The sequence below is a fragment of the Phalangium opilio genome, unplaced genomic scaffold (assembly GCF_054372755.1).
Source record: "Phalangium opilio isolate 3A_F unplaced genomic scaffold, DU_Popi_V2 ptg000098l_1, whole genome shotgun sequence".
Taxonomy (NCBI): domain Eukaryota; kingdom Metazoa; phylum Arthropoda; class Arachnida; order Opiliones; family Phalangiidae; genus Phalangium; species Phalangium opilio.
Window position 1 is genome coordinate 356444 of NW_028324201.1, and position 27493 is coordinate 383936.

The 27493-nt window shown below is 40.4% G+C and overlaps 3 protein-coding genes and 1 long non-coding RNA gene across 4 annotated transcripts; 1 reads left to right on the top strand and 3 right to left on the bottom strand.

The window, feature by feature from the left end:
* Window positions 1-5982: 5982 nt before the first annotated feature.
* On the top strand, window positions 5983-7287 carry LOC149632602 (uncharacterized protein F54H12.2-like). The gene is made up of 2 exons (XM_089850977.1): window positions 5983-6155; window positions 6198-7287. Exons 1-2 carry the CDS (start codon window positions 5983-5985, stop codon window positions 7285-7287), a joined length of 1263 nt encoding a protein of 420 aa, XP_089707103.1.
* Window positions 7288-7916: 629 nt separating this feature from the next.
* Window positions 7917-9007, bottom strand: LOC149632603 (uncharacterized). Its single transcript, XM_089850994.1, has 2 exons — window positions 8868-9007; window positions 7917-8776 (listed from the first exon to the last, which is right to left on the bottom strand). Exons 1-2 carry the CDS (start codon window positions 8938-8940, stop codon window positions 8469-8471), a joined length of 381 nt encoding a protein of 126 aa, XP_089707120.1. The 5' UTR covers window positions 8941-9007; the 3' UTR covers window positions 7917-8468.
* Window position 9008: 1 nt separating this feature from the next.
* LOC149632604 (uncharacterized) lies at window positions 9009-10723 on the bottom strand. The gene is made up of 2 exons (XM_089850978.1): window positions 9214-10723; window positions 9009-9144 (listed from the first exon to the last, which is right to left on the bottom strand). Exons 1-2 carry the CDS (start codon window positions 10653-10655, stop codon window positions 9009-9011), a joined length of 1578 nt encoding a protein of 525 aa, XP_089707104.1. The 5' UTR covers window positions 10656-10723.
* Window positions 10724-10818: 95 nt separating this feature from the next.
* Window positions 10819-11369, bottom strand: LOC149632605 (uncharacterized). Its single transcript, XR_016373594.1, has 2 exons — window positions 11097-11369; window positions 10819-10909 (listed from the first exon to the last, which is right to left on the bottom strand). It is a non-coding gene; the product is annotated as an uncharacterized LOC149632605 (long non-coding RNA).
* Between the last annotated feature and the right edge of the window lie 16124 nt (window positions 11370-27493).

Consider the following 27493-nt stretch of genomic DNA (forward strand, 5'->3'; position numbering starts at 1 on the left):
CAGCGAGACGTCTTGCCGATTTTTCTCAGAACCTGTACCTTGCGAAGTCGTGTAAGTAACCTACACATACTGTAGGAAATGGCCTAGTTTTGAAATACTTACCTTACCAACATTCACCGATTGTTTCATAATCAATCCTAAAAATGCCAATATTTGTGACTTCATCTTCCATTGTAATAAACTTTATTATTTCATGTCATATAAACATAATAGTCATATGCTTTCAAAGACTTTTCCCAGCAGAAATGCAACTCTGCGACCGGGTAGTCTACCTGTACTTGCCAAATGTCCAGTTGAATGCAAAATGTTGCTTATTTTCAATTGACGCTTTTCGAACATTAAAGGCATAGGCTTCGTGTGGATATCCCTTCATAGACAAAAGCTTTGATTATTATTATACAATACAACATTATCAACTAGACACATTAAAACCGGTTTTAACTAATCTGAAAAGGTCTAAATGTAACATTGTTATGGCAATTGTTGAGATAATTCATGACCAAATGACATTTTTATTTCGAACAATGGATTAGACATTTCAATAAGGCTCAAACCAGCTACTTATTGTATAGTGTTTGTATATACAAATTCTTTCCTACATGTCCTATAACACGTTTCAACAGAAGGGAATAAGTGAGAAGGGAGACTTTAGAGCCTGCTATGGTAACGAGAGTCCGACCAACCTCAAGAAAACCGCGAAAACTTTGCGCAAGTACACAGCTTTTAACCAATTTACTGCAAAAATAGTTCTTTAAGTTCTCCGCGGTATCAGGCGGCCTATTTGTCTGCTAGATTTTCATTCTGCATTCGATGTTTCGTTCTTGTGTAATTATAACCTCAAGTATGTATTTTATTGAAACTAATTTTTATTTTTTAATATTAATTCAGAATAATTAGTTTTCATCTATTTAATACCTTCAAATTATCTGATTTTGGTATGTTTTCCATTCCCGTGCATCTAAATTAATTGCACAGCTTCCTTCAATGTAAAGTTGTAAACAAAACTACTTTTTATTCGTCAACCGAGACGTCACCCTCTTATGTGACGTCACAGCTAAGACAGAAGTTAGATAGCCAATCAGTGAAGGGTAGTTGATTTGAGGTTAGTAAGACTGTTGTTACGAGTGTAAAGCATTATGGAGATATAAAGTGTGTCCCTTCTCTCTTATTCCCTTCTGGTTTCAATATTTGGCTGCGATTTGGCTCCCTCTCATGTTTCAATTACCACGTCAATGTTTAACTCCTACACACATACGTTACTAACACGATTCAATACATAAAAATATGACCAAGTTCTTTGTTTTTCCGTTAAATAGTCGCCACGACGTCTTGGATGTCAGTTGCGCCGAGGGATTTGGAAGCGTGAATGATTCCAGTATGTCTGAAAGCTTTCCGTCTCTATTAATATCATGGAAATTTGTTTCAAGAGACGAAAGAAATACTGATTTTCAGGATCTAAAATCTCGAGATTACAGATGCTGAAAATCAGTATTTCTTCGTCTCTTGTCAGCACGCACAAAGCTACGTCACATAGAGACCTAGGTATGTGCGTGGTGACAACCTAAGCTGGAACAGAGTATGGATTAAGCTGCTATTTAGCGTGGAAACAAATTTCCTCTCGCTCATTCTTCAAGCGAATTTAATTTCTTTTAACAAGCGCTCAAATTAATATTGTTATTAGCTTTCAAGATCAATCGACTCTCTTTCGCAAGATGTGTCAAACTTTTTTAAGATGACATACTACACAGATGGTGAATAATAATAATTAATTCCTTATTATCCAAGATCCCGAGGCAAGTTGCTCAACAACTGTTAGCGCAACCACCAGTGATGGCCAACCGCCACTGTCTGATACCAATTGTAAGTCGTATACTATACAATACGGATGTCTATCAGTGTTCTATGAATTGGGTAATTTACTCCCGTGGCTAAGCGTTTATCATAACGTTACCTGTTAATAGTTATTTCCTCATATGTTTGGTACCGTCTGCTGTGGTATCGAACATAATCCTCGACACAGTTATTTGACATTGTTTTGTTCTTAAACATTTGAACCACACAAGATGACAGTAGATAGAAAGTACCGATTTGGGGACATGGCGTCAGCCAGTGCCAGATGGCACATGATCTGGCACCAATAAATATGGCGTCAATGGGCGCCCACAACATTTTTCCTCTTATGGCGCCAGTGAATCAACATTTTTCCCCCAATATTGTTGTGACGCACATGACGTGTCTTCCCATGGCGTCAGTGAATCAATCATGGCATCAATGTTAGGTTTAAGCGTCATATTCGACAACGTGGTAAATAACCTTTGTCACACACGTGGTTTAAACGCCATGTCGATTATAAGAACGTGATTGGTCTAAAAAGAGCGCCATGTTTACATGGCCAGAAAGTCACGTGACATTAAAGTATAAAAGACGAGGACGGTTTAAAGATAAGGCATTCTACATCCTTCCTTGAAGTACCGATCCAGATCCGCAAAATGTAAGTATAAATTTCTTTAAATATAAGTTTACGGTAGTTAATTCCTCCCGCATTTATCGATATGGATTTAAGTATGCAACACCCCTTTACCGGACTAGTGGCGGGAGTCACCGGCTGTGGGAAAAGTGTTCTCGTAGGGGAATTAATTAAGCATAAGGATATATGTATTTCGCCCACCCCCGAAAGAATAATTTGGTGTTATACGGAGTATCAGTCGAAACTATACGGTGCTATACTATCCCATACTCCGAGTGTAGAATTTCACGAGGGTTTATTAGATGTTAACACCCTAGATGCTAGTGTGAGGAACTTCGTTATATTAGACGACTTGCTATGTGAAATAGCGAATAATAAGGACGTGACGAATCTTTTCATTAGGGGCTCGCACCATAGGAATACCTCAGTTTTAATTTTAATGCAGAATCTTTATTATCCTGGGAAGGAAATTCGTACCTTAAACTTAAATGCCCATTACTTGGTTATATTTAAAACACCACGTGATCAGTCTGCCATTATCCATCTTGCGAAACAAATTTCGCCGGGAAATAGTAAATACGTGGTAGACTCCTTTAGACAGGCGACGTTGGAACCTTACGGCTATCTCTTTGTAGACCTTAAGGCTAACACCCTAGATAACCACCGTCTAAGAACAGGTATACTTCCAGGTCAACAAGCAGCACTGCTCATACCGAAATTACGGCCATCCTTGAAGCGAATTTTTTCCGGATTAAGGGGCAATGGGTAATCAAGGAGCTGACGATGTACGTGAAGGAGACCGACGTCCACGAAGTCTGGATCTTCCAATCCCCATGCAAGTTCTCAGAGTTATCCGTCAAGGATAAAAGGCAATGCAGGTGGCTCTCAAGGAACACTTGCGATCTAGCATTCGAGGAGGGAGACTACCCATACGAGACGACGCAGGAGGCCGCCGACTATATTCGAGCTAGAGCATCGTCATACGTGACGAAAGGAGCGGAGAAGGCCGAAACCCTATCAAGGTTCTTAGGGTGCAAAGTTATCAACGCCGAAGACTACGGTTGCCCGAGATTATCAAGTATCGAGTGCGATACCCCCAGAGCTTGCACTTTTCATAGGGACAGCAACAACTGTACCTTGGTGAAGGCGTTCAAACTAGCGGAATGGCTCCGTCAAAACGAGTCGACGATAATTTAAATTTTTTAAAATATATTGCAAATTGTAACTCATGTCAAAGAAATGCCGCAATTAAATTTGCCAATAAAGAAGCGATTAAATCTATTGTCGAGTGTTGTATAAATATCCTACGGGGCAATGTCCCTCTTTCAGTGGAGGAGAAGGAGCGGTTGAAGAAACATCGACACGTTATAAGAAAAGTTACGTCTAACATCCTCCCTTCAAAGAAAAGGAAACTATTAATTCAAAACGGAGGTTTCATCCCTTTACTTCTCGGACCGCTACTATCTATCATTAGTTCAGTAGCAGGTGCGGCTATAAGTCGAGCTATAAAGTAAAAATGGCGCGAAAAATGTTATTAATTTCCGAAGAAACGTATAATAGGTTAAATTCAAATAGCGGTTTAAAAGTCGACACTTCAATGGAGTTGGATAAGGAGGATAAGTTGAAATCCATCATAAACGATACTAAATTAAACGATACTGATAAACTATTAAGATATAACCACGTACTTTTGAGGGAAATTAGTAAAACGGTGAAAAGGGCGAAAGTAAAACCAGCAAAAAACCGGAATTGGGGTCCTGAAATCGTCTCTTCGGTTCCTTCCTATAGCGCAGCTGATTGTTTGAACTTGTACAAATGGATTGACCGTATATCAAAAATAAGATGGACACACGCCGGAGAGTTAATATATGAGAACCGTAAAATCATCGGTTCAAATATAATTGATTTATTAGCTTATACCGCGAAGAGTTCTAAAAAACAGTCGTCCGTCATTGGCGCCCCACAGTTTTACCAACTTTTGTATACGGTTAATATACCAAGAACATTAATTAAAATTAGAAAAACAGACCCACCCCCGCCTGAAAAAAGTGAAGCGAAGAAAGAAAAAGTGGAGAAAGAAGAAGTGAAGGAGGATTATTATTTGCCCGCTCAGACTGGTGAGGGTTTCGGAAATTGGATAAACTTGTAGCACTTGTTTTAAATAAAATACGATTCATTTACATTCCACGTTTCATTCATTTTAAGTATTCCGATATGGAAGGTTGTGATAATCAGGTGGGTACTTTTGTGGTGTTAGCCAACTTAGTAGACACATTTTTTAAATCTCCTAAAATTTTAACTGTGGTTTTAGTAATTGCCATATTCCTAATTATAGAGGTTAGCGATTTTCTCTTCAGGCATTATCATAGTGTAACCAATGGATAGACTAAAAGAGATTTATTCTAATTTTTCTGACCCGGGTACATATGGAAGTGTTCTCGGGCTATACCGAGCGGCTAAAGAGGCTGGGTTAAAGGTTACGGTAAAAGACGTGGAGACATTTTTAAAAACACAAGATACGTATACATTACACAGGAATTCTAGAAAAAACTTTAAGAGAAATAGGACAATAGTTTATGGGATCGATGAGCAGTGGCAGATTGATTTAGCCGATTTGAAGAACCTAACTCGTCACAATAAAGGGTTCAGATACCTCCTGTGCTGCATTGACGTTTTCAGTAAATACGCCTTTGTGGTGGCTACCAAGGACAAGAAAGGACCAACCATCCTTAGGGCTTTTAAGGCTATTCTAGAGTCCGGTCGCTCGCCGAAGCGAGTGCAAAGTGACCACGGTAATGAGTTCATATGCAGGGATGTTCAGAGAGAGTTGAAAAGAAGGGGGATTGAGTTCTTTGCCCCGGATTCCGAACAGAAGGCTACGATAGTTGAAAGGTTCAACAGAACTCTAAAAAGTCGCATGTATCGGTATTTCACGGAAAACAATATTTATAAGTACATTGACGCTCTTAAAGACATGGTTCAAGCTTATAATAACATTTATCACCGATCCATAAAGTGTAAACCCGTTGAAGTCACACCCGAAACATCGAGACGGGTATGGGAAAACCTTTACGGCGATATAGACTTCTCCCCACCATTAAAGTATCCTTACGATATTGGTGACGTAGTCCGGATAAGCAAACATAAGAATATTTTCGAGAAGGGTTACTTGCCCACGTGGTCGGAAGAACTTTTCAAAGTGGTGGAGAGATTACCTCGTAGTCCACCGGTGTATAGGATCCAGGTGCCAGTTACCTCGGTAAAAAGTTTTTGAACACAGGTGCGAAGGTCGTGACGGACGTAGCTAGCGGGATTCCCTTAAAAGCATCGGTAAAATCTCATGGAAAAGCCGCGGCTAAAGACGTCGCCCTTAGTGCAGCGGAAGAAATCCGAAAAATGACGGGGAATGGTAATAAAAGGAGACGTAGGTCTAGATCACTCGTCAGTTCTGTCGTGACAAGAAAGAGGAAAGCAACATCCTTTAATCATCCATATATTTTTACCTAAAAAATATAATGACACATGTCCATCCCGGTTCGCATGGGTCAATCAGTAGCGAAGTCGAACTTTTCGACGTACCTCTTACCAATACCAGTATTCTGAGTGGAGAATGGGTCGAATACAGCCCCATCTCTAACATTAACGAAAATTCGACAATCACGTTTACCGTAGCTGGTAGTTCCGACGCGTAATTGGACTTGTCCAAGACTTCATTACATATTCAAGTTAGGATTGTCAACCCGGCCGATGGGACCACAATTCCGGCCGCTGCTGATAAAGTTGGACCGGTAAATAATTTCCTGCATAGTCTTTTCAGCGAAGTACACCTTTCGGCTCAAGAGAGATCGGTCACACCATCGCCGCAAAACTACCCTTACAAGGCCATGTTTCAAACGGCGGTGACATTCGGAGGACCCGCCAAAACTAGTTTTCTAACTAGTTCCATGTTTTACAAAGACACGGCCGGAAAATTTGACGTTTTGGACGATAACGAAGGGTTTAAAACACGAGCGGCCTTTGCTAGAAAAGGAACAATAGATATGGTAGGAACTGTACACTTGGACCTTTGTCAACAACCTCGATACTTCCCAAATTTAACGGATCTCAAATTCAAGTTTGTTAAAAGTCCAAACGAATTTTGCGTGCATGCAGACGGTGCAGTTAAATGGAAAGTGGTTTACGAGTTAGCATCCCTGTACGTTCGTAAAGTAAAATTACCATCAGAAGTGTTAATCGCCCACGCTAAATGTTTGGAACTGGCAACCATGAAATACCCGATTATTCGCACGGAATGTAACTCATTCTCAATTAACAGTGGTACAAAAATATGTGTTAGAGATAATTTATTCATGGGTCAACTACCCAAAAAAGTTCTTTTCGCTATTGTAGATCAAAATGCATATTTGGGTGATTACGGAAAGTCACCCTTCAATTTTCAACCTTATGATTTAAATCATATCGCCTTGTACCTTGACGGAGCTAGCGTTCCACATAAACCTCTTACCCCAAACCTTTCTGGTGGTCAATATATGAGATCTTATACTAATCTTTTTACTCAAACCTCTCAATGGTTATTGGACGAGGGAAACTACATTTCACGGGAGGAATTCCCCAATGGGAATTGCATATTTGCTTTTGATTTAAGTGCCGACCTCAGTAGTTCAACTTCTCAATTTCAATTGATAAGGAATGGTAACTTGCGATTGGAATTAAAATTCGCCAAGGACTTGCCCAAGACTATCACAGTTTTATATTACTCTGAGTTTCAGAATTTGGTTGAGATTGATAAGAATAGAACTGTCATATACGATTACAACTAAAAGATTATGAACACTACACAATTAACTAAAATTATGCAAAGGGATAAATTCACCAAAGATCTGTTTCGAGGTGTTTTTGCAGCTGATCTGCTACCCGAGAAAGTAAAGTTTTTCCCTTCACTGTATATTGTAAATACTGGCTCTTCAGAAACTGAAGGTCAGCATAGGACTGTTATTTACTTTTCTAGTAACAAAAATACCGAGTTCTTCGATAGTTTCGTAAAACCCGCCGGACATGTTTCAATTCAACGATTTTGTAGAAAGAAACAGCGTTACCGTAACTTTTAATTCTAAACAACTTCAAGGAAATTCCAGTCGGACATGTGGCGGATTTTGCGTATATTTTTCTCTGCATAGATGTAGAGGTATTAAAATGTATGATATTTGCTTAAAATTTGTAAAAGATAAGAATTTGAACGATAAAATGATATCGGAATTTATGTATAAGAGATTTTTAATAAAGTTTTTTTGATTGAATTTATGTGTTTTTCTTTAAATCGCGCGCGAACTTATTCCTACACGCGGGAAATTTAAACACGCGCACGCGGCTGGCCCGCGCGGTCGAGCCCCCTCCCCTTAACCTGAAAAAAAAATGTTTGCCTAAGTTGTATGAAATAAGAGGGAGAAAATTTGCATTTAAAAAATTTTATTTTGAATGAGAAACCGTAGAATCACGGAGTAAAACTCATTCGAGAAAAAACAACTTAAAACTATACAATTAAACATTGAAAATATATATACATTAAATTAAACTTATAAACTACACATAGAACTATGAAATTTTAAAGGAAAAGGGTTGGGCGTGGACCGATTCGGCCACTTCGCACCAAAAGGGTATGGGAGGGGAAATTGGGCGTGGGCCGATTCGGCCACTTCGCACCAAAAGGGTATGGGAGGAGGGCGTGGACCGGTTCGGCCACTTCGCCCCCAAAGGGTATGGGAGGAGGGCGTGGACCGGTTCGGCCACTTCGCCCCCAGGAAGGAATGGGAGGGGATAGGGTTACAGAAAGTTATACATTTGGAATTATTCCTTAATTTTAAAATGACCATGAGCGTATGTAGACACCCCATCGATGATGAATCTCTTATCATCGCAGGGGTTAAGAGCGAGTTTCTTCTGAGTGATGGAAAATAGTTCGTGTTTAACACTGACTATCCTCTTCATCTCCTCAGTGGTGAGTTTACGTTGAAGCAGGCATTCCTAGTAATTGGGCGTGACGTATCTTCTTTTTGACTACGCGACGACAGATTCCCTTCGCCGTCTTCTTTTCACCTTTTGCCGACAGGATTCTGTACATTTTCGGTCGCAAGCCGCAGAACTCTTGAATCTTCACGCTGTTGAGTTCGTCCTTGAACTTTCCGAGGGCCTTCTTGTTCTCCTCGCTGAAGAGCGGATGTTCCTTGGGGTAGGCGGAAAAGTCGAACATCTCCTTCATCTGGGCAAAGTCCCGAGGCAAATCGTCGGTGAAAATCTGATAGGTCAGGCTGTCTGCAATTATACGTAAAAACATTTAATTAGTTAAAATTGAAAGTAGAAAAAAGGATTTAAATCTAGTAAACGTTTTTAAAAAAAATCATACCTGTGTCGGTAAAAAGAAGTTTGAGGTCGTCGCCATATTTTGCCTTCATAGTGTTGTAATGGAAGTCGTACATGACCAACTTTGAGAGGTCCAAGATGGCGAAACCGGTGTAAATGGGTCGGTCCAACTTGAGGGATTGCTTCAGACGATGGATCCCGACCAGCTGGTGAACCTCTGGAATGTCGGCGAACTGGCCTTCTTGATTGCCATCTCCCGGGTCTGGACAAGGTCGAAGTTGATCCTGTTGCGGAGGTTTTCCATCGTCTTCCCGAAAACACTGTTAATAGATAAAAATTTTGATTAATTTACGTGTGAAATAATAACTTAGCGTAGCGTAGATGCGTACCTATTGTTGGCCAACTTGAAAAAATCCTTCTCAAAGTCGTTCACTGCCTGCTTCCTCTTCTCCGTGTTGAACTCGATAAATGGTTTTAACCACGCACCCTGCTCGAATGTGAGTATTCTATGGATTTTCCCCAATTTCATCCCCTTAGCGATGTAAAACTTGAGATTCCGGTAGTGGAGAACATATTTCTCCCTATTGTAGAGCGAGGGAACTAACTTTGGAAGGCTGTCCTGTACGTTAATTTTCAGTTTGCTCAACTGCTCAATCGAATACGGTGAAAGCTCATCCGCGTTAATAACTCTACGTTCGGGTGCTAAGGGTAGACAGTTATGTTCTTCGTGCAAACTTTCCGGGTACTCAAGATCCACCTCCAGGATAAATCCCTGAGGATCATCGTCTGGGTGATTCAAGATAATTTCACGAGTGAAATCTTGACATGGCTGAATCCATCGAAATCCTGTCATCGGCAGGTGATGACACATTACGGTGCCGTAAAGGTTATTACAGTCTAGGTAGGTAATGTAAGAGCTACGTTTTGCTGGATCGAATGTTTCGGGAAGATCCTTATTATTGGCTATGGCTAGTCTATGTGTAATTAAAGAAACGCCCCCTCTTATACCCTTCTCAATAAAGAGATGCATATCAGGATCCTGGAGTAGTTCCAATTTCACTTGGGTCATGTGAAGTGCGCTTTGCCAAGCGAAACCAGGACCTGTATATGCATGCGCGCAATCTAACTTGTAATATTCTAGACACATAGCCCTGAAACTTTCAAAAACATCCGCTAGGAGCAGAACGTCGTTCTTAACGTATAAATCATGGTACTCACCGAGGTTAGTGAGTTGGAATTTTTCCCAAACCTTTTGAGCTTGAGAATAATCTTCCTCACTAACCTCTTCGTCAGTTAAGGAATTGAAGAAGGCGTCCTTGGGTGGCAACTCGGTCTCGTCGAATTTAGTCTCGCAGTCGAAGTAGTCATAGGGGTAAACCTGCTTCCTCAGCAGATGCGGAACTTCGTCAGCGCTGAAGGCAGAGTTTAAACACTTGAACTTATCGGCTCCTCCCCGAGCCAAATTCGATACGAGTGTCTCTAGCGATGCCGGCATGAACCTAATTGAGTCTAAGAATCGTAAATTACCCAGAGAAAACGAAATGTACGTTTCGGAATTCGTGGGGATACACGTAATCTTGTGATCTTTGACCAATCCAATTTTGTCCATGATAAGATGAGCATCGTAACGAGATAAGTTATGCATGAAGACCGGAACGAAATTCCGGGTCCTCAGTTTCAGGTTGCACGAATTATGGGCAGCTCCCCTGTAGGTTCCGTTAGTGTGGTCGTGGTCACGAACTTTACAGTCATTTACAGTGAAAGGCTTGTTACATAAGTAACAAGATTGGGCCGAGGCGAATTGCGCCTTTTCTAAGTGTGATAGATTCATGGGGGCGTTATCTTTAATCTTACGCTGAATGATTGCGTCTTCACGCAAATGTTTTCTAAAAACTTTTCCGTGGCATCTATCCCTCGATAAGTAACTGGTTTAGAGACCGTACCGTCGTGACTAACGATGACATAACTAAACCCACAGGAGATATGCGGCGAAGTTTTCGTGGTTGAAGAGAGGTCGACATCGGGATCGCATCGGTGAACTTTACGGAGAATAGACTCGAAATCGGCATAGATGACGTATTTAACCTGTGAAAAAAATAGAAATAAAACTATATTAGATAATATGTAAACAAAACATTCTCTCTCTCTCTCCCATGCATCTTATTGTCTGCTTTATTTATCTTGCTATGGGCGTCGTCTGACGTTAGCCTCAGTAAACTATTTTGGCGCGCTATTCAAAATACCCTGATAAATAACAAAAGTTTTAGTTTACCTTCTGTTGCCATGCGACGTTTGTGAATTCCAGAATAGGTTCCTTTACCGGCATCTCGATCTTCTGGGGACCGTGTATACTACACTACTTGATGTGTTCCCTGTAGTTTTCCTCCGAGTTTACACCGGAGAATCGATGCAGGCAATAGCGACAATAATAGTCCCTGTGTCCGTATGCGGTGAATGACTTCGCTAGAAGTCGACTCATGCTTCGGATTAAGCAAAAATGCTTCTTCTCTCCCTCGGTTAATAGTAATAAATCTACTTGGCGTGGTTCCTCAATTCTGTTGGAACTCACGTAAAGGGGGAAGACCTCTTTCTCGTAACCGAAAACATTAATCGAAAGGTTATTCACCCGTTCGAAATTCTCTAATTTACCGGTATTTACTTCCGCGGGGAACGTAATACCGGCCATGTCTAATTCGTTACTATACTCTAGGTACTTTTCTACACGATGAGGGGCATTTCCATGGTTAACAGGGTGTAAATGTGCCAAAATTGACCATAAGAAACACTTATTGTCTGTATTTTGCACATTTAAAAGGGCTCTCTTAGCTAGAAGATTTTTAGGGGTTTCAAAGTACGTACCCCCGTGAAGCGGGAGGTACGCTATGATATTAATTTGCAGGAAGAGAATTTTATCTAGAACCCACCCGCTACCACTCGCCTCGAACTCCTCCATTAAACGTTTCAGAGTCCTAATACTAAAATCTATCTGTCCGGGGATAACGTCGGGGTTAAAAATAGCAAGGTTTTGGGTTCTATGATAAATTAAATTTTCTACTTCCTCGTCAGTGTCGGCTAACTGACGGGTGTAGCGAGCCCTGACAGTTAAATACCACTTAATCCCTCTATCCCTAGCCAGTTTATTGCGCAAGTAATTTTCAATCGCTACCCTATGTCTACCTATGTACAGCTCTACGTCTGTCTCGGTCGCTACGGGTGTGAAACGCGCGCAAAAAATTGCCCTACCGAGTACTTCCAGTTCCTCTAGCTCATCGTGAAGGGGAACTTCCGGTGACGCAACGATGGGTTCCTCCTCCTGCTCTTGACCACCACCACCACCCTCCTGATGATCCATAAAGCGATGGATGTCGCGGTTCTCCTGGCTGGAAAGGGCTGGGAAGTCATCCTCCTGGTCCATGAACTCGTTCAGGGCACGATTTCCATCGTCGGACAGCTCATCCAGAATTTCGCAAACGGCGGGAGGAGGAGTTCCCAGTAGAGATCCATTGATGACACCCTCTTCTCGGTCCATGAACTCGCTCAAGGCACGATTCCCATCGTCGGACAGTTCATCTAGATTTTCAGGAGAAAGGTCCGACGATTCCCATCGTCGGACAGTTCATCTAGATTTTCAGGAGCAAGGTCCGACGACACCCTACGAGTGACGCCGGAAAGGGGGCTGTAAACAGAGGAAGGAGTAGCGTTGGACGTGGACCGTTTCGGCCGCTTCGTCTCAGGAGTGGATGGGTCGGACGTGGACCGTTTCGGCCTCTGCGTCCCAGGAGGGATAAAGGTAGAGGTTGAGGGGTCCGAGAATGGGATAACAGGAGGAACAAAGGTACAGGTTGATGGACCCAAGAATGGGACAAAGGTAGAAGTTGATGGACCCGCATTGTTCATGAGGGCGTGTGGAACCTTAAAGTTAGAGTGTCGGGCAGCCGCGTGTAACTTTAAATTCGCAAGTCTGGTATAAACGGCGGGACATTGCGAGTATGGGTATTTAACACCCTCGTGTTTCTCCCTTTTATGTCTCAAAAGTTCCCTGTTCCCTTGGTATGAACACTCACAAATATTACACTTAAACATTCTCAAAGAATGAATGAGATAAGGACAATCTCAGAAAAATCGCAAGTACTTGTAAAAAATCGCAAGTACTTGTAAAAATCACAAGTAATTTCGGTACTAGCCCGTAAATTTTTTCTTACCCTCTGCAAAATAACTTCCAACGGCAAATGTTACCAAGTATTGAAAAATACTATAAAGCAACTAGGGAGCAGGCTGGAACTCGTCTGAAGTCAGGAACAAAAGTGACTGAGTTTGGGCACGTGCCGGGCTTTTATACTCTTGGCGTCGTCCATTTAATCTTTGCTTGAACTATCATATGGGTTTCCCCATTGACGTCACGATAGGAGTCGCGCCATGTTTCGAAAACCGTGCCGTGTTTCGAAATTCACGTCAAGTTTCAATCTAGTTTGTTTACTTACAAGTTTCCTAGCAAACATTGCAACCCCAACTATGATCCCATGTCGACACTCAGCGTTAGAGTTTAATACAAGCGCTTATCATGATTTCTAATTATTGACATAGGCCGTTTATTTACCGTCCGAGTTTCTCGATTCCCGTTCACCGACCTTGTTATTTACATTTCCTATCCTTGAAATAGGCCTATCCTTGAAATAGGCCTATCAATAAAGAGAAATTGGTTTAAGTTGAAATAATTTCTAAAGTTTATATTTAGAAGTATTAAATTCAGATATTAAGTTGAAATAACTCCTAAAATTTGGAATATGCCTATATATTTAGTTAAATAGTATTAAATTCGAATATAAATAACTAAAATAATAAAATTTGAAATAGGCTTATATTTAGGTAAATGAAAAAGTATTAAATTTGAATATTTATTATTTAAATTCAATGTATTACAAGAATTTTTTACAGTTGCATACACTTCGAGAGACCATTTGCTTACAGAATTGAAAACTTAAGAAAGTGGAACTATTAAAAATATTAACTATCATCTCGATATTTAAATTAGACACGGCATTAGAATAATGTTCATCTACACGTTCACCCCATTCCATCATTATACAATCATGCTGTAATTGTGAAGGATGGTCGATAATGCAGCCGTTGCACGAATTCTTTATTCCCTCAGTTAGTTGCTGTATTACTATGTCCTTAATAGCACTCTCCACACGTTTCGCTTCGGTAATGAATGTCGTCACCTGAATGTGTTTTTCCAATAACTTCTCCCATAGGAATGGTCCTATGGCAAATCCATTCCAAGTTGGGTATTGGATTCCGTAGTTCGTTCCTTGACCCTGGATCACTTGGCGGATATTTAACATCTTCCTTTCCTGATAAGTTACCAGTTGAATTCGCTTGTCCATCGATCCCTCGAAAAAGCACGTAGTGGGTTGAGCGTCGTCCTTCTCGAAAAATCCGTTTATGGAGTCCTTCATTCCGTGAAGTTGCATATATTCCTCCTCGCTTAATACGATCCCAGTTGAACCATCAGTCATTCCTAGTCTAATCCTACAGTCCGGCGTTACAGTGACTGATTTAGTTGAAGAAATCTCAAACACGTTGGAGTTATCCCTAAATATTCGCATTAAATAGAAATATGGTAATCGCAATAAATAGGATGCGGACCAAGATTATAGCACTAAGATTTTATGGGAAATTATTCTTAAATTTTTCGGATCTGGATCGGTACTTCAAGGAGGGTTGTAGAATGCCTTATCTTTAAACCGTCCTCGTCTTTTATACTTTAATGTCACGTGACTTTCTGACCATGTAAACATGGCGCTCTTTTTAGACCAATCACGTTCTTATAGTTAAACCACGTGTATGACAAAGGTTATTTACCACGTTGTCGAATATGACGCTTAAGCCTAACATTGACGCCATGATTGATTCACTGACGCCATGGGAAGACACGTCATGTGCGTCACAACAATATAGGGGGAAAAATTTTGATTCACTGGCGCCATAAGAGGAAAAATGTTGTGGGCGTCCATTGACGCCATATTTATTGGTGCCAGATCATGTGCCATCTGGCACTGGCTGACGCCATGTCCCCAAATCGGTACTTTCTATCTACTGATGACATTAACTTTTGTCGCAACATTCGTTGTTATCTTGCGAGAATTTACTTGTAAAAGACATTGCTCTGCAAATGAAATTGTTTCATTAACACAACAGCGGATAAATGACGTACATCGTACACTTACAGTGTGTTCGTCCGCTGCTTAGTATTTGGTATCATAACACTTAGTGTGTTCGTCCGCTGCTTAGTATTTGGTATCATAACTGAACACAGTTCTTTTACAGCTGAATTGCCTAACAGGAACAGCCGCAAGAGACCTTTAACCTTCAAAGAAGAGCTTCTTCTATCTGCCAATGAAGCTAATGCGCGTGAAGAACACCTTCACTCCGTAATGGGAGTTCTGGTAGAAAATGAACGGGTGAGGTTGGAACAAGAAGGGGCCAGGCTGGAATATAAGAAACTTAAGATGGAAAGAAAAGCCGAAAATGAGAAGCAGAAAAATGAAACAGAAAGGTTGAAGGCTGAGGCAGCTAAAATTCAAGCCGAGGCTGCTATGCATCAGGCTGAGCCTGCAATGGTCCAGGCTGAAGCGTTGAAAACCTTAGTTTCACGCATGTTTCCGTGAAGTCCTCTTTTTGTTTTGTTCTTTTTTTTTAATTTATTAATTGCATGCAAAACTTGATATGCAAATTGTTTTCTTTAATTTATTTCGCGCTTAATTTAAGACGCACCTTTTTCTATTTTGTTTCTTATTTTCATTGTACCTTTAAATTGCACATTTTCATTGTATATTTTCACTACTGTATTGCTTCATTTCATGTATATTTATTTTGTATTATTTATTTCGCGCTTAATTTGGCATGCGCTTTTCTCAATCATCATTTGTTTCATTTCATTTATTATTTATAACACGCAAAATTTGGCGTGCGCATTTATCTTAATTTAATGTTTTACATGCTTAGTCTGGCATGCGCTTTTATTGTAATTTAAATTAATATTTTACATGCTTAGTGTGGCATGCGCTTTTATTGTAATTTACTTTAAGTTAATGTTTACATGCACTTTTATTGTAATTTCATTTAATTTAATGTTTTACATGCTTAGTCTGGCATGCACTTTTATTGTAATTTAAATTAATATTTTACATGCTTAGTGTGGCATGCGCTTTTATTGTAATTTACTTAAAGTTAATGTTTACATGCGCTTTTATTGTAATTTCATTTAATTTAATGTATATACTCATTTAATTTAATGTATATACTAGCTGTTATTCCCGCGGCGTCACTCGCGTGTAATAAGAACTTCCATCAAAATGATACAAAGAATGGGTAGATTTAACTGATGACTAATATTTTTGTAGCACCCTAGGAGCGAAGGCACTCAGCGTTGCCCGTTAGCCCGTCGGGACATTTTTTATTACTTTTCATGCGGGCATTATTCCATAAAGATGGGTTTTTAAGTTTTTGGCCGCCATTTAAAAAGATGGCAACAAATCAAACCCGAAAGACCGTTTAGCCCGTCTATAGGTTGCCATAGTACTAAATATTTGTGAAATCGGTTGAAACGCGCGGACTTTGTTGCATAGAGAAGAGTTTTTACATTTATGGGCGACATTTTTTAAGATGGCGGCGGATTGGAAAAATCTTTCTTAGTACGCGCCTACTACTTATGAATTAAGGCTCGTTTACATGTGAGCGAGAATTAAGCTTAAAGCGGAGAGTAGAAGTTGAAAGTCGAATCTTTTTCTCGCGCCTAAAAAAATCGCGTCTGCCAAAAGCGTTTGTTCCCGCTGCTCCACCTGCTCCTTCGTTTACATACGAGCTGGGCGGTAGCATGAGCCTAGATTGCAGAGTTGTCTTTCAGTCGGAAGTAAACAACTAAAATGGCGTGGACTCTCGTTAGTTTACTTCTGCTTAAAATGAAACTATTGCTTTTGAAAAACATTCGACATTTATAACAAAAAAAAACAGAAAATTAGAACGGAACGTCGTTGGTGGGCACATCCTATATGGAGAAATAGAAACAAAGAAGGCTATTTTCGCCTTTTGGAAGGTTACTTGATTTAATTTGTCAAGATGCGTATATTTTCTCTACTTGAGCTTGAGAATAATTTTGATTTAATTGTCGAGCTTGAAAGGATGAGGCACGCGTATTTCAAAAATTTTATCTTGTTCTTTTAAAGACATTCTCAATGGTGGTGCCTAGGCCTATTTCGCGAGATAAACAAACGCAAAAATATCAAACGATATTCGGTCCATGGATATTATTGGCTTGGAAAATCACGTGACTCTTTGCGAGAAGCAAACACGAGCTGAAGATTCTACTGCGGCAGATCGGAGCTTATTCCGAACACCCGCTTCATCTATGAGCAACAAGCGCGACTTAAAAAGCTTTCGCTTGTTTGTAAACGGTATGCCTAGGGAACGCAAACCCCAATACGCCTCATCTCTCTGCTTTACGCTTCGACTTTTTCCATTTCTCGCGCACATGTAAACGAGCCTTTACGTTCCAGCAAAGTTTCAGCCTTCTAGGGCAAGCGGTTTGGGCTGGGCGTTGATTATCAGGCAGTCAGTCAGGACTTTGATTTATATAGATATAGATAATATTTGGGAAAGGCCAAAGTGTGGTTTCCAGTGTAGTACATCATGATCATTAACAAACTTAGCCGACATGTGTTTGTGATGCATAAAAAGCGGTCTCGCCAGATCGGCACGTCCGTCTACAATGAACCATTATTATGGCTGTTGAACAGTTGACGCAAACGAGTTCTTTGAATGTTCTCTAAATCATTATCTTCAACCAAGAATGGTTCTACTGCACTGTGAGCCACGTCTCATTTTCTAATTAGTGACGCGCGATACGGAAATAATGAGACTCTAAAGTTCTCAACTAATGACCCCGAATATGATTAGTTGTGAGGTCAAAACGTTTTGTGTAGCTTTCAACTGAGCACACTATTCAACCTTCCACGAAGAATGGGTCTGCGTGACCGACACAAAATATTTCGGTTTAAAGCGTCGTGAAATGTCAAGGTCAAATTTTTAAGGGTTATTGAACTTATTGTAGACGCATTTCGTTGCGTAGTACAAGCTTTATCTACCGACACAGCTAACTGACAGCGTCCTATACTAACTATTACTGTTAACCGCAGCACGTTTTGATGGAAAGGCGAAACGGGGTGAGACCACGAAGAACTCCTTTAACAAGTGTATGGGGAGAGAACTTGCAAAATCTACGCAGCAGTAGACCGGTTCCACAGTTCATGATCAAAATTTCCCACTTGGTGTGAGGCGAAAGTGATAACTGCAACGCCACCCCACTTTCATGATGCTAAATGCTGTGCTTCCACCCAACGTCAGCGTTTACAGCGCTATCAATGTTTGCCGAATCGTTCGTCCAGCTTGAAGCAGCTCATTGTGGTCATGGGCTTGTTCTGCTTCAAGTTCGTCATCGGTGTCATTGGTATTTGGTTGCGGATTTAATGCAACTGGTGCAGCTAAAAACAAAAACCTTATATTTAAACTGGTTCTAATCAAATGGAGTCAAGAAAGCTGTTGTAATTAATTTAGATTAGTACACACCCTTTACTGACCATGGGCTTAACAGTTAGATTACAGGATGATGCGTAATCTGAGAGAAAAATGGCACGCTTAATGTATCAAAGCTCAGGACGCCAAAAAGGGGGAGGAATCGCCGGACTCAACACTAAGGGCTACAGATGAAGCAACAATCCATTGAATCCTACTCTTTCTTCCCCATTTTTGGCGACCCATCCAACCTGAGCTGTGACACATTAAGCGTGCCGGTTTCTCCCAGATTACGCATACTTCCCCCATCATCCTAATCATAATGATGTACATATATCCATGCACATGAATAAATTTAACATTCAACATATATAACTATAATTTACCTTGCTCCCTAGGCATTGGCTCATCCAAACAGAAGTTGTGTAAGATGCAGCAAGCATAAATTATGTCAGTGACCTTTCTAGGGTTATAGCAAAGGGCACCTCTTGACATGTCTAGGCATCGGAAACGCATCTTCAAAATGCCATTGACGCGTTCAATAACATTCCGACTTAAATGTTAATAACAATTCATTGACTAAGTTAATACAGCAACACTAGCTTTGATTATGTCAGGTATCAACGTGACCAATAGTTTAAAATGTTTTTTGAAAATATCACTTAAATAGTTAATGTCAGTCAATAGCTATCACTTGCGTAATTGGTCAGAATGGTCTATGTTATTTATCAATCAAACATTCAAAATGCAATTACCTGACATATGACGCTGATTATAGCGTTGTTCATTTGGTGTTTCAGGGTGGAGAATGGGTGTCATTAGGAATGGCTGTAACGGGTAACCACTATCGCCCAAAAGATACCCTTGTGGCATTGTTCCAGCCTTAAAACGCCCAAATATGTCGCTGAAACGCCATATAAATGAGTCATGCGTCCCACCAGCATGTTTTGCCACAACATCAGTGATACGCATTTCATTATCGCAAATCTGGTACAGAAAAAGGACTGTCAGTATGCACATTATCATTCAAGGAGGACACCATTTACCAATTGGACATTAAGGGAGTAATTTCCTTTCCTATCCATGTGAGCATTTGGTTCAATAACTGGTGCTTTGATTAGCACATGAGTGCAATCAATTGCACCTAAAACATCTGGGAAAGAGCACCTGGCTCTCAATGATGCCTGTAAAAACCATACGAGACACTTAATTTTCTATATTGTCTCTATGTTCAAGTTAAAATTTTGGTTCCATAAAAACTTTCTTGCAAACTAAACTTGGCATGATGAATTTAACCCCAAAACCCCACTTAAAATGCCTGAAATTACTTTGGCAAATCTCACCAAAACAAAACCAAATAACATTTCGGAAAAAAAACATTTTGATTGCCTCTGGCAAATTCGCGGTTGTTGAACATGAATATCAATGTACTTTTCAAACATGTGTCTAATAACGAAATCATATACCAGATATTCAGAGCTTTACTCTGGGGGAGAAGCTACGATCGAAGAATACTTTAAACGGCTATCTATATCTATATAAATCAAAGTCCTGACTGACTGAGTGATAATCAACGCCCAGCCCAAACCGCTTGCCCTAGAAGGCTGAAAATTTGCAGGAACGTTACTCATAAATAGTAGGCGCGTACTAAGAAAGATTTTTCCAATACGCCGCCATCTTAAAAAATGGTGCCCAGAAATGTAAAAACTCTTCTCTATGCAACTAAGTTCGCGCGTTTCAACCGATTTCACACGGGTTTCCTTTAACCTATTGACGGGCTGAATGGTCTTTTGGGTTCGATTTGCTGCCATCTTTTTAAATGGGGGCCAGATACTAAAATCCCTTCTTTATGGAATAATGCCCGCGTGAAAAGTAATAAAAAATGTCCCGACGGGCTGAAGGGCAACGCCGAGTGCCTTCGCTTCTAGGGTGCTACAAAAATATTAGTCATCAGTTAAATCTACCCATTCTTTGCATCATTTTGATGGAAGTTCTTATTACACGCAAGCGACGCCGCGGGTAACAGCTAGTACAAAAGTAAAGTTGAAACCCCACATGCCCGCCAAAACCTTGCTAACACTTTGGAGGGTTTCTTGTATCACATAATACCAACCTTAACCGCAGCCACTTCAGCTTCACCAGTAGGAAAGTTTACCAGCTCCTTAATGGAAACAATGATTGCCTCGGTAACATTCTTTATGGCTCGGCTCACTGATGGCTGACTCATGCCGTGCTCGTAGTTACTGGCGAGCGCATGCTGAAAACTACCGGAACCATAAAATAGAAGGGCCACATGGACTTGGTGCTCCACCGTCAAAACATATTCCTGATTGGGTTTATTTCCAAGTTCGGGTCTTAGTCGGTCACACAAGGCACGAACTTTGTCTTTACTGAGCCTATATTGACTTAAATACTCCACATCTGGCAAAAGATGTGAATCGCCTCTATTTCTACGATAAACATCACCATTATCTCGTTCATCAAGATAGGCAACAGCAGCTACATAAACACGGGCACGACCCGCCATTGTAGAATTAGAAATGAACATTCGTGCTGGCTGTCGTCTGCTTCATAGTGCATTCAGCAACATCAAGTAACCATAAAAGTCGGTAAGATAACCGATTCAAGAACCTAAACGTTTCGACGGTCATCAAATTCATAATTTTGAATTTCGTGTTTATTTTGACTATGTTGAGGAGAGCCTGCGCAGCCTGCCCTATTTATTTTTACGAACCAACACCCCTAGGGCAAAATGGCGTCATCAGCATGATATCCAACCAACAGCCCTAAGTTCGATCCTGACCGACCAATCCGCGAGCTTAAGTCTGGGGAGGAGCATACTTTTTCAGCAGAATACGGCCGCTGGGCTCCTCCCCATTAGGTAAGTGGGTTTCGGCTATCCCCATGAAAGATAAGCGTTCTGTTATCAACAATTTACCCAATTCAGTTCATTTTACTTCAGACCGACCCCCACGAATATTCAGAAAGCCAAAACGTAAGGCGCGCTGGACTCGTTGACGGCGTCGTTTTCCTCGTTTACAGTGCTTACGCTTCACGTGATTGTCATGGCCACTGCCGTCAGGGCTAGTTCCATCTCTCAACGGGTCGGCATCTACCGAGTGGTCCTCCGCTCGGGGAACAGTCTGAGCCAGAGTATTCAATGGTTCGATTCGATGCGATAAGACTAAGCTTTGGGTGCGAAGGGGTAACAAAACCGGCGGCAAATAGCACGAGGGGGATTTATTATTATGCACACTATTTACAAATATATTTACAGAGTTATTGGGTGCGCCCACTTCCCCGGAAGCGGGCTTCATTGCAGGTTTTTTGTTTGGTTTTTGTCTTGGCCACCTCCCTGGGAAGTAGCCCCCTTGTTGCTGCGAGGGGCTGGAGGTTTTTTCGGCTTGCCGGCGAACGTGCGCGTCCGGTACCAATGCCACATGCGCTCATGTAGTGAGCGGTCCGGTTGCAACATTATTTTACGCGTCGGAACGTCCGCGCTGTCCTTTAACAGTTTTGCCCGTTTCAGAACAAGTGCGTTGGCTTCGATAGATGCAAGCGTCAACCTGATGGGTCTTTTGCTTAGCTCCTTCTGGCGTCCAAACAGTTCACACTTTAGAACTTCTACAGACGAGCCCTCTTCCAACTTTAAATTTTTACGCAGCCAGCCTTCAACACGTTTTGGGCATTGCAGCTCCTCAGTACTACAGCCAAAGGCAAGGATATTGGCATTATTGGTAACAACCATAGCTGGGGCTTCCGACGCACCCGGAGTAGCCGCTGCGTGGGTCTTAAGTTCTTCCAATGAAGCCTGCAAGGAGGCCACCTGTTCCTTCAATGCTGCTGTTTCAGAACCCTGAGCCCCCGTCGTCTCCTGCAATTCACCTAAATGGTTTGAGAATTGTTCATCCAACGCATCTAGTTGCTTATCGAAACGCTTTTCTAATGTGTGGAAGCCGTGATCTATCTTTTTGCTCACTGTTTCATGGAACGAGGCTATGCTGTCAATTTTTTTAAATAAATCGGCTTGATAGACACCCAGTTTCTTTTCCATCATAGCATATTAAAAGGCTCTCCATCGAGTAGGTTTCCCTATTCATAGTCGTTGGCACGGTCAGAGCAACTTGGGATTGTCCATTTTCCACCAGCTTCCCCGGAGTCGCGTCAAAGGATGGTTCATTTGTAACCAACCCCTTCGAGACAGTAGCCAGTTTAGTACAAGTGTCTGTATTACACTGCTAACATTTCCACATGGACCGTGCTAAGCGTTGGACGCTGGCCGGCCGGATACTTAGACATTCAGCATGGTACCATGCAACGCAATCCTGACATTGGATCCAGGTATTAGTGGAGCCATCACTCAACTCACGAGGGGTGTCCTCGGAATTGCACTTGCCACATACGTCAGACATTGTCCTGTTTGAAAGATCTTGACCAAATTTCGTTTACTTATGAGATATGTATCACACGTGAAAAAATCTAAGACAACCTAAAGCCAGAGGATGGCGCCTTTACCCCAGGGTTCCCACTGAGGCTCACTTCCACCCTAATGGCTTTACTCAGCTAAGCCTTGGCGCAAACTATCAAATTTGAATACTCTATAACTTTAAATATTCACGAGGAAGGAGGGCAAAACACTTTACTATCCATCCCTGAGCGTCACCACGGCATTCAACAACAGCCACCAGTATTAAGAACAGCGAAAAATTCTACCTGATTTAACAAATTCGGAGCCGAAAGTAAAAAAATAGACTTTAAAGTTTCAAGGTTTCAAAACCTAAAATGGCAGTATTTCTTGGTCCATTAAGAACTAAATTTCCTACAGTGTCTGTTAAATTAAATAAAAGACTCTTGGTTTTCATCAGGTCTTTTTTGTGATCTCAAGTTTGTACCGCCGAATTGGCGCTTTGAAGTTTAAAACCCTTAGCCATGGGATTTCTCGAATTCAGAACATCAAAAATACTAAAAGCAAGTAACAGAAGCAAAGTTGCGAATGTCGATAGGTATAAACAGGGAGTAAGGAACGTTAGGAGTGTTGATCTAATGCTAAAAAAACCGTCATATGGGAAAGAAAGTGGAGGTAGGAATTTTTATCTCCGTTTCACAATTTTAGCTAACGCGCAGGCGCGAGTGACGTCGTTTACTACCGCCAGAAGAGAGAATTTATAAATTCTCTCAGCCGCCAGCTTCCGCTTCCATCGACTGCTGCAGCCCCGCTCCACTCTCCGCATTCTTTAGAAACCACCGATAATTCTCCGCATTCTTTAGAAACCACCGATAACTCTCCACATTCTTTAGAAACCACCGATAACTCTCCGCATTCTTTAGAAACCACCGATAACTCTCCGCATTCTTTAGAAACCACCGATAATTCTCCGCATTCTTTAGAAACCACCGATAACTCTCCGCATTCTTTTGAAACCACCGATAACTCTCCGCATTCTTTAGAAGCCACCGATAACTCTCCGCATTCTTTTGAAACCACCGATAACTCTCCGCATTCTTTAGAAACCACCGATAAAACTCCAAGTGTATCAGAAACTACAAACAACAACTTGTGTTTATCAGAAGCTACAAATAACTGTTTGTGTTTATCAGAAGCTACAAATAACTGTTTGTGTTTATCAGAAACTTAAAACAACTCTTTGTGTTTATCAGAAACTTAAAACAACTCTTTGGGTCTATCAGAAACTACAAATAAATCTCAGGGTTTATCAGAAAGCATTAATAACTTAGAGGGTTTATCATCACACACTTGTAGATCATCAACAAATGAAGTTGAAATTCCAAAGCCTTTCTATTCGGCATGGCAATGCTTCAAAAACCCGCCCCATTCAAGGAATAATTGCAATTGTAATGCATTGGAAATAATAGAAAAATTAAGAGCAAAGAAAAAAATATCTGAAAGAAGGGAAAGCAATATTCGTTTTAAATTGCTTAAAAAGCAAAAAAAAATAGGAGATATGGGTTATAAATTATTCGCTTTAACATATTCTAACCGTAGTTTAAAAAAAGACAACAAATTGATTAAGAAAAGGAATTTCATGCTTGAAAAAGAACAAAGCCATTGCCGATATTTACTAAGTAAGGTTTTTAGTCCTTGCCAAGTCAGATTAATTATTGGGAAGAGAAAGGTTCGGTGGGGAAATGAAGATTTAGCAAACGCTTTTGCACTAAGATATTTGGGTAAACGAAGCTACATCTCTCTTAGAGAAAAGTGCAACTATCCTTTGCCGCACCTTTCAACGCTAAGACGCTATGCTGCCAAGCTCGATTTTAGTCAGGGTTTGCTGCATGACATGATAAACATAATGAGAGCCAATGGGCAAACCATGGACATTAAAGATAAACTGGTAGTACTAACGTTTGATGAGGTTAAGGTTAGGTCACTATTGGAGTATGATGTCAAAAATGTCAAAGTTGTTGGTCCTCATAGTCAGCTACAGGTCATTGTGGCGCGTGGGTTATTAACCAACTGGAAGCAGCCAATATATTTGGGACTAGATCAAAAAATGACCAAGTCAGTGCTTTCATCAGCCATAGTTGAGTTAAAAAAACGCTGGCTTTGAAGTGGTTGCATGTGTAAATGATATGGGTGGAGGCAACCAGGGATTGTGGAGAGAATTAGGTGTGTCACTTAATAGAACTTGGTTTAAAAACCCTGCTGACTCTAGTCAAATAATTTACTCTTTTGCTGATGCCCCCCATCTACTAAAATTAGTGAGAAACTGGTTTTTGGACACAGGGTTCATTCTTGATGATGAAAAAATTTCGAAAGAACCCGTATTGCGAATGTTCCAGCAAGATTGGGGTAAAGTCAAGATGTGTTCAAAGCTGACTGACTTGCATTTTAACTGTGTTAAAACTCAAAGGCAAAATGTGAGGCTAGCGGCTGAGCTTTTATCACAGAATGTGGCAACAGCTGTGAAAATAATGGGGTTTAGTGACGAAACAGCAGAGTTCCTAGAAATAATAAATAGCTGGTTCGATGTTATGATCAGTTACGTAAAATTTGATACCCCAGAATCTAAATGTGGGTATGGCATGAATTTGGCTGCCCAAAATGAAATTTTAGACAAAATGTCTTATACTATGAATGCCATGATTTGCGATTGCAAGAAGAATGGGTCCTTACAAATTTTTCAGAAATCTATTATAATATCCAATAGTTCCCTCAAAAATCTATATTATGACTTGAAAAGGGAGTACGGAATTAAGTACATCTTAACACACAGATTAAATCAGGATTGTTTAGAGAACTTCTTTTCACAATTAAGGACAAGAGGGGGTTTGGATGATCATCCAACTCCTATAAATGCATTTTACAGGATTAGGATGATTGTCCTGGGAAAAAATCCTGGAATAGTGAAATCAAATGTTAATACGGTATCGCAAACATCTGATGAATACTTTGTAACGTGGGTTCTAAAAGAATCAGATATTGTTTTAGAAGATAGCGATATAATGGAAGATACCAGTGATAGTCTGTGTGAAGATCTTAATGATACTGTTGTTCATTCCATTAACGCTGTTGTTTCTCCCACGCACTCGCCTCTTAAAAAAACCCTAGATTTCAAAACTTAACAAATTTCAATACAATGAAAATTAATAGAAAAAATGCTAGTTCTTCACCAAAAGTACAGGTAAATAACAAGGAAAATATGGGGGAAAAATTAACTACCCAAGAAGAGGGTGGAATGGAGTATTTAGCTGGCTGGGTTGCGAGAAAATTTGTTGATAAATGTCCCAATCTGCAATTGAAAAGCTCTTCCAATACCCTAGCAGATCATTCCTATGGTATTCCTTCGTGGGTTTCTCAATTAAGTTATGGGGGCGCTACAGTTCCATCCAAAAACTTTTTAAGTGATGTAAATACCTTTGAAAAATGTTTTCTCGACCATCATAGAGGGCCGACTAAAAATAAAGGAATTTCAATAAGCAAAGAGAGGGGTGTTATTAAAAATCTTACTGAGAAAATTTTTAAATTATTTCCTCAATACCCAAGAGAAATAATATTTACTTACATAAAGATGAGAACGCATATCAGGATAAAATTCATAAATTTAACTACTCTGGGTGAAGTGCAAAAAAGGAAGCGGGAGAAGAAAATGGAAAAGCTCACTATGTAGAAACAGAATAATTATAATTCTCAGATAAATTTGTGATAAATTTGGTTCTACAGTTGATACAGTATTACACTAGCGTTTTTAGGCTAGTCAATAAATTTATTTGTAAACAAAGTTTTCCAATTACAACACATTTTAAAGCTAAAGTATGTGATAAACTTTCACAATTTTCTAAATTTCTACCTCATTTTTGTATGGATTAAAACCTTGTGAAAAATAAAATGGACTATTGAGAGCTAAATTTATAGAATCAAAAATTAAGAAGTTATATACTCATTTCGGTCTACTGTGTTAAGAATTTGCAAACGTATACGTTATTATATGCAATTGAAAAATATTCCACTTCACGCATTTTGCTTAGACAGACTTTTTTGAAATCCGCGTAATACCCCCAAAAATCTACTTCCCAAAGGCTGTTGGGATCCAGCTACGTCACTCGCGACTGCCCGGAGTGGAGAGAGAATTTTTCTTACAGCGATACGTTTTTTTTCGCAAATAAGCACCCCTTGGCTCTCTCCCACGTAATAAGAGACAGTTCAATTCAGTTCAGTTCAGTACAGTTATTACATGGAGGATTTATACCATTTGGCCTATTTCGACTCCATCTCTCCTCTTTCCTCTCTGGTGTCATTTTTTGGCCTATAGATAGATTTCACACATGGAGGATTCATACCATTTGGCCTATTTCGACTCCATATCTCCTCTTTCCTCTCTGGTGTCATTTTTTGGCCTATAGATAGTTTTCACACATGGAGGATTCATAACATTTACACCAGGAGGCGGGGCTATTTGGCGGTCAAAAACCCGTCCGCTTTTTAAAACAGCAATGAACACAATGAAAAGCTTTTTTAGAATAGGTTAGTAATAACAATAAGTTCGACACTAAAGGCATAAGGTAATAACAATAAGTTCGACACTATAAACAAAAGGAAATATCCATAACTCTAGTAGAACCAGCGTTATGAGCCTC

Excerpts from the sequence above, each read along its gene's own strand:
- LOC149632602 (XM_089850977.1), top strand. The coding sequence starts at position 5,983 with ATGACACATGTCCATCCCGGTTCGCATGGGTCAATCAGTAGCGAAGTC. Across the intron at positions 6,156-6,197 it reads GTAGCTGGTAGTTCCGACGC|GATTGTCAACCCGGCCGATG; the intron begins GTAATTGGACTT and ends TATTCAAGTTAG.
- LOC149632603 (XM_089850994.1), bottom strand. The coding sequence starts at position 8,940 with ATGTACGACTTCCATTACAACACTATGAAGGCAAAATATGGCGACGAC. Across the intron at positions 8,777-8,867 it reads ACTTCTTTTTACCGACACAG|ACAGCCTGACCTATCAGATT; the intron begins GTATGATTTTTT and ends GTATAATTGCAG.
- LOC149632604 (XM_089850978.1), bottom strand. The coding sequence starts at position 10,655 with ATGAATCTATCACACTTAGAAAAGGCGCAATTCGCCTCGGCCCAATCT. Across the intron at positions 9,145-9,213 it reads TTCAAGTTGGCCAACAATAG|TGTTTTCGGGAAGACGATGG; the intron begins GTACGCATCTAC and ends ATCTATTAACAG.